Source organism: Bufo bufo, chromosome 4 (assembly GCF_905171765.1).
Source record: "Bufo bufo chromosome 4, aBufBuf1.1, whole genome shotgun sequence".
Lineage (NCBI taxonomy): Eukaryota > Metazoa > Chordata > Amphibia > Anura > Bufonidae > Bufo > Bufo bufo.
In genome coordinates, this window is record NC_053392.1 from 343,944,569 (window position 1) to 343,951,621 (window position 7,053).

At 44.4% G+C, this 7,053-nt stretch overlaps 1 protein-coding gene across 1 annotated transcript; it reads right to left on the reverse strand.

Moving 5' to 3' along the window:
- Nucleotides 1-293: 293 nt before the first annotated feature.
- Nucleotides 294-2,528, reverse strand: LOC120999203 (E3 SUMO-protein ligase KIAA1586-like). The gene has a single exon (XM_040430076.1). The coding sequence runs from the start codon at nt 2,526-2,528 to the stop codon at nt 294-296; it is 2,235 nt and encodes a 744-aa protein (XP_040286010.1).
- Between the last annotated feature and the right edge of the window lie 4,525 nt (nt 2,529-7,053).

Genomic DNA, 7,053 nt, shown 5'->3' on the forward strand with positions numbered 1-7,053 from the left:
ATACCCTTAGAAAGTACCCTGAAAAAGAGCTACTGTAGAAAGAGCTACTGAACATAAATAAAATGTGCAAAAGGGTATTGAACAAAATGTTGTACAAAATGTACATAAAATAATTTATAAAAATTATAATAACATACTAACCATAGAACAGTAAACAGTAAACAGTAAAACATAAACCTGAGTCTTGAAGATGAAGGTTAATTTCTTTACCCCTGAAAAATATACAAAAGCAGATTCAATACAATCACAGTACATCAAATGAAAAATGAAAAATATTGTACAAATCATTTTACCTAGAAAAGGCTCCAGCACGTTTTGGGCTCCACTTTCCTTGCACTTTTGGCTTCGCAGTTTGTGAAGGCTGCACTTCTCCTCCCTTTTGCCAGCCATGTCTGCACATATGTTTGTGCATTAAACTGATCCAAGGGTGGTCCGTTGCATTTCAGGAAGATCAGATTTGAAAGCCTTTTGATGTCGAGAGAGTTTCTTTTATCTGTCAAAGTATCATTCATTGAGCTGAAAGCTCGCTCGCATTCACTTGTTGATACTGCAATGGTGTGGACAGCTTTAAGAAGAGGCTTCAGGTCTTCTGGTGTCTTGGAAGCTTTAAGGTCTTTATACTCCCTAAATCCTTGGACACTTTTCCTCTCCCCAACTCTGAATCTCTGACATAAACGTCTGACCGCTGCATCACCATATTGAATCTCAAGAGATGCAGGCCAGGAGTCAGACTGGAGGACCTTGATGTCTGAGAGGAGGTGACTGTCTGTCTTTTCAGATGAGGTTCTACTGACATGTGAGGAAGTTGTTGGAGTCATCCTGCACTTAACATTTTCAGCCAGGCTACGGAAAAATTGCCCAGGGTTGATTTTTATAACCCTCTCATTTTCATGCAGGCATACATTTCTGAAGATTTTCTTATTTTCAGCCTCAATGGCAATTTGTGTGTAGGGACCAGGTGTGGATACCATTGACTCAAACACCCGGATCTGTCGGTCCAGCTGCCTGTCGGCTTGATCCAAAGTCATGTCACGTCTCTGGAGCATTCTTGAGAGGTCACTGAGTTCTGTGAGAGCGTCATACATGATGCCAAGATTGACCACAAAAGAAACAGTAGTGAGAACATCATTGAGTCCTTTGTATTTTGCTCTCTCTCTTGAGTCCCTGCTGGTATCAGCAGCAGCACTTGTAAAGTGTACCTGCAAAGCTGGGTAGTTCTCCCATACTGCTTTCACCGTTCTCTCACTTGAAGCAACCCAACGCACTGATAAAACACGGCCTATCACAAGGAGACGCTGTCCAACACTGTGAGCACTCTCTGTTAACTCCCTTTGGTTTTTTGGGGATGCATGGTAGAGGGAGTAAAGCTGATCTAAAAATATTTTAAAGTGGTTGATTCCTCCAACCTCCTTCAAAACATCACAAACTGCCAGTTCCAGTCTGTGATTGGAACAATGCCAGACAAACAGGTAAGGGAATTTGGAACAAAGCTGCGCAGCAACTCCTGCTTTCCTCCCAAGCATCACTGAGGCTCCATCACAAGCAAATGCCAACAAATGTTCCTGTAGGTAGTGAGGGTCAAAGCCATTATTATGAAGACATTCTAACAGTGCTTCAGTGATGTCATTTGCTGTGGTCCCCTGCAGCTCAATAAGTTCAAAAAATACTGTGTCTGGCTGTTCATCGGAAATAGCTGATCGCAGGCACACGACAAGGACAGACTTTCCACTTATTGTAGTCGATTCATCAATGAGCACACACAGTTTTCTTTCATTCATCACTATGTCATTGACTACCTTCTTTTTCATTTCAGCTGCAATGTGATCCAGTATATTTGCACACGAGTTATTAGAGTGTAAAACTCTGCCCATCTTGACACCATTTAAGACTTGCAACTGGACATCTATTGGCATGTCTGTAAAGGGACGCCCATGCTTGCCAATCTTATAAGCTGTTCTAAACACATTGCAAGTTGAGGCGTATTCAGCCTTTCTCATATCTTCAATGTGTTTTTGCATTGTATTTTGTGTTGCCTTCTCTTTTATTTCAACTGCTTTCTTGTGATAAATTGAGTCTCTGTGCTCTTTAATTTTCTTTCGTAGTGAGCTTTGTTGTGCAGCCTTGTCCCTTCCATAAGACGAGATTAAGCACCCACTCCACTCCTGCGACACTCTCTGCCCTTGCTGCATGTCTACACGAGCACAAACTTGACTACACACACTACAGCCCAACTTTCGATTTTTGCTTAGCAGCCACTTGTAATTTGTGGAGAAATACTGTACTTGTGCTTGGGACCAACATTCTGGCCACTCATGCTCGGCAATGCGGCTGTTGTCATCGGTAGAAGTGATGTCACTCTCGTCCTCTACGTCACTTGTGAGAACCTGATCGACCGCGGCACAAGTGCTGCTTTCATTAGCTTGTGTCTGACTCTGACCTGCAGCGATATTCTGGTTTGGTGGGGGGTCAGCCAGCGAGTCCTCTGATTCTGACCTTGTTCTTTTGCTACTTATAAGCCAGGAGAGCATCTTAAAGCGTACCTGTCAGATCACCCAAAAAAAACTAAACTGTTACATGTTGCTCAGTATCTCATCCTGATCATGTACATATACTTTCTATGGCCAGGGGGGTACTGGTACAGAGAGGAATTAATGTGTGTGTGTGATGAGGGGGGGGTCTGATGTGCAGGGGGGTACTGGTTCAGAGAGGAACGAATGTGCGGTGGTGGGGGGGGGGTACTGGTACATAGAGGAACTAATATATATGTGTGTGATGGGGGGTCTGATGTGCAGAGGGGTACTGGTACAGAGAGGCACTAATGTGTGGTGGTGGTGGTGGGGGGGGGGTACTGGTAAAGAGAGGAACTAATGTGTGTGATGAGGGGGGGGGGGTCTGATGGGCAGGGGGGTACTGGTACAGAGAGGAACGAATGTGCGGTGGTGGGGGGGGGTCCTGGTACATAGAGGAACTAATATATATGTGTGTGATGGGGGGGTCTGATGTGCAGGGGCCCCCTACACATCAGACCCACCCATCAGACACATATATATTAGTTCCTCTATGTACCAGTACCCCCCCCCCCCACCACCACCGCACATTCGTTCCTCTCTGTACCAGTACCCCCCTGCACATCAGACCCCCCCCCCCCCCCTCATCACACACATTAATTCCTCTCTGTACCAGTACCCCCCTGCCAGGGGGGGGGGGGGGGGTACTGGTACAGAGAGGAACTAATGTGTGTGGGGGGAGGGGGGGTGCCTGTCACTCACCAGTACTCTTCAGAAGTTGGATTCCAAAGCAAAGTCGATGTTCTTTGCTGCACCGTCCGACTCCTGACTCCAAGGAGGACCAGTCACTGGTCGCCGCACTGATCGCTCCTCACAGGCGCGCGGGAAGGAGTTGACGTCACCTAACGTGAGGTCAACTCCCTGCCTGCGCCAGCCTGAGCCGTACTCTGCAACGACCCGCCCCCCTCCACTAGCTGCCCAGCCAACGACATTAGGGAGGAGATACTGCCAGCTCTCCGCTGCGCTCCGGTACCGGAAACCCACGTACTGGGCGCACGGAGAGGTGCTGGTACTCTCCAGGGCAATTTTTGGAAGTGGCGGTACTGAGTACCGCCGCGTTCCGGCCCACTTCAAGCACTGGTGTTACCAGTAGGGGTGTGTCTCTGCACAGTCTAACACTATCCAATCAGTGCTGCCAGTGGTAGACTGTGCAGGGACACACCCCCAGCTTATAACCTCCATCTTCATTGCAAAATTCTAGCAATTCGTTTATAACTTCTAGCAGGAATAATAAAGGAATGGCTTCAAAATTGTTATGACATGGGGACTGCAAATTGTATCTAAGACAGCTATTTCAGGAGGGGTTACACAGGCCCTCTTTAAGGAGTGAAATACTCTTTAAAGGGAGTCTGTCGCCAACTATTGCATTATAGCACAGTTGGCCAACAAAAAAAATAGTATGTTTATTGCGTCTGTCCCACGTCCAGAAGCTGGAAAAAAAAAAAAACTGCAAGTGCCCAGGGGTGGCATTATGGCTGCAAGTGCCCAGGCCCCTCTCCGCAAGATAGGGCCCATGCATGCGCACTGTTGAGATCGGAGCAGTGTGCAAGCGCAGACCCAGCGGTGTCTGTCCCCCAACCCCCCACACACACACAAAATTGTGCTAAGCTGATACTGTATCCCCAAGGTCCCATCAATAGTAATAATTCTCTGCCAGAATGCACCTAGTGTTAACAATGCCCCCAGTAGTAATAATGCCCTCATTGTGCCCATACTAATAATCATGTTCCCCATAGTTCCCCCAGTGGTATTAATTCTCCTCATAATGTGTGCAAGTAGAAAAATGCCCCCTTTTGTGTGCCAGTGCAAAAATGCATCCCTTATAATGTGTGTAAGTGCAAAAATGCCCCTTATGATATTTGCCAGTGAAAAAAGGGTCCCCTTGTAATGATTGCCAATGCAAAGAATGCCCTCTCAAAATGTGTGCCAGTACAAAAATGCTCCCTTCTGTGTGCCAGTACTATCCTCCAGTAGAGCCAATGATCCCATAGTGCTCCCCATAATATGTGCCAGTACAAAAGCATGCCCCCTTGTGTGTGCCAGTGCAAATTGCCCTTATTTAGCCGCTGGTAAAAACAGTGCCCCCATAGTTCTTCTCTCTGCCCTTCCCCATAGTGCCCAACAGCATGGTGGCAAATTAAAAATAGTGAACAAATATACTTACCTCCACGCAGCTGTCAGCGATGTGGTGCAGGCCTCTTCCAGTCTGTTTCCTGAGCTGTATGCTGCCCAGCTCAGGCGGCGGAATGATGATTATGTCCCCACGTTGCATGTGCCGGCACTAGGCCTGAAGCCTATTAGAGGGAAAGGCAGGGCGACATTGTTCCTGTGCCTTGCCACAGCATCTAACTGCATCACTGTCCTAAGGACAGCAATACATAATTGGCGGCGTGCCACTGGCTTAGGGTTCCAATTGGAATTGCAACCGCTATGACCCCTATATTTAGTTCACTGATTGTTGCGTAGATTGATGGAGCTGATGCTTCTAGCATTGTTTTTCCCTTGATTTAACACTATATGTAGAATACCTTATATACTGGATTACTGTTTACAGTTTAATATGAAAAGAATTCTGCTAGTCATATGTATCACTTACAGGCTTAGATAGAACGGAATATAAGTAGTATTACGTTAAAAATTGCCAATTGTACAAACGGGTTTAACAAGGAGCAAATGGCATAACATCAGCCATGAACATAACTGCTCTGGAGAAATGCATACTTACTAGTAACCAAAGAGATACAATGATCCTAAGACATTCCATCTCCTAAAGCATTCACTAAATGAATTACGTGTGTGTAGAAATTGGGCTCCTTGGTAGAACCATGAATCTTGTAGGCAATTTATCTTGTTATTTTAATAAGCCTGTCCAGAAAGACTGTTTTACAGGGAAGGAGGAAGAATTCAGAGACCCTGAAAAAGACAAAGAGAATAAATCCTGTTACCACAGTGATAACTGGCAAGAGCATACAGCAACTGAACTCTGGTGACTATTAATTCTGCTTTGATAGAAGGAGCAACTAAGAGAAGTAAATTAAATTGAAGCATACCAAGGACAGATGTAGGAAAAGATTTCTGAAAAAGATATTTGCACTTTTATCTGTGAAGAGTCCATACTTACTTTTGACATTTTACACTCACTTTGACACTGAAGCATCAGCCTTTCTTTTAGTGTAGAGAGCTTAAAAAAAGCTAACAATATTATTTTGGCTGGGAAAAATGCAATTGAAACCTTATGTGCATAGAAACAAATTGAACTGGACATTAAACCACTGGCACCAGAGACATGGCTCTACTATACTAGATCAACATGGATGCTCAAAGTCAGTGGTTCCCACTCAAAAATAGTACTCGCTATAGGGGGCTTCACCAGTAGTGTTGGGCACGAATATTCGAATTTTAATCGCGAATATCGATACTTCGAGAATTTGCGAATATTTAGAATATAGTGCTATATATTCGAATTTGAATATTCTAATCGCAAATTTATCGCAAATTTATCCTGAATATATAACATTGCTGATTTTTCGCAATCAAGTAAACAATGACTGAAAATCACAAATTCTTGAATTTGCAAATTTCTGGAGAATATTCAGCCAAAAATTTGCGAAATATCGCGAAATCGAATATTGCCTATGCTGCTCATCATTATTCACCAGACCCCTGGTGCCTAAGGAAGGCAAAGGCCTCTGGATCAGATAAGAAGTTATTGTTATCTGAAAAACTGTCAGCGTAGTATTTTCTAAAGATATGTCTTAAAGGGAGTCTTTCACCTACAGTTCTAAAGACAGTCGACCGGCGCATGGGCAATATGAAAAGCTGTTCCTCTGCTCATAATGGGCAGAGCAGTGCGCAGGTGCAGGCCAGTTCCCAGCCTGACTTCTTCTCTTGACGCTCGTGACGTCTGCCGGCTGGAGGCAGAGGAGGAGGAAATAATAGGACAGAAGGGGGCGGGCCAGAGGGCTGAAGGAGGTGTGTTTTTCTAGGCACATCTCCCAGTAACGCCGCCCCTGGGCACCTTCAGAAGCTCATTTGCATACGTTTAAAAAGTGTTTTTTTCAATATCTGGACGAGGGACACATAAAACAAAGGTAACACTGTAATGAGGGTCAAAGAGTCTATAACCTGATCTGAGCGGTCTAAAACGCTCAGATTAGGTGAAAGACTCCCTTTAATGTTATTTGTGAATGTTTAAGTATAAATTCAGCCCAAATCTCCTTATATTCTTATATTTCATACATGCATGTGAGATCACATTGAAAACCACCAAGGATTTCCAGAAAATGTTAGCCCTTCGCTAAAGTTGATGATTCCCCAGAAATTTTACACAAAAACCCTTCTAAAGGATTAATAAAAGAAATGGTAGTATGCTTACAATGGTGTGCCCGATTTTTCAGAGCAGCGCTTTTTGGGTTTAAAGCAACACTTTCTTAAAAAATCCACTTTTTTACCACATATAAACAACTTATATGTGAATATTCTATCA

Excerpts from the sequence above, each read along its gene's own strand:
- LOC120999203 (XM_040430076.1), bottom strand. The coding sequence starts at position 2,528 with ATGCTCTCCTGGCTTATAAGTAGCAAAAGAACAAGGTCAGAATCAGAG.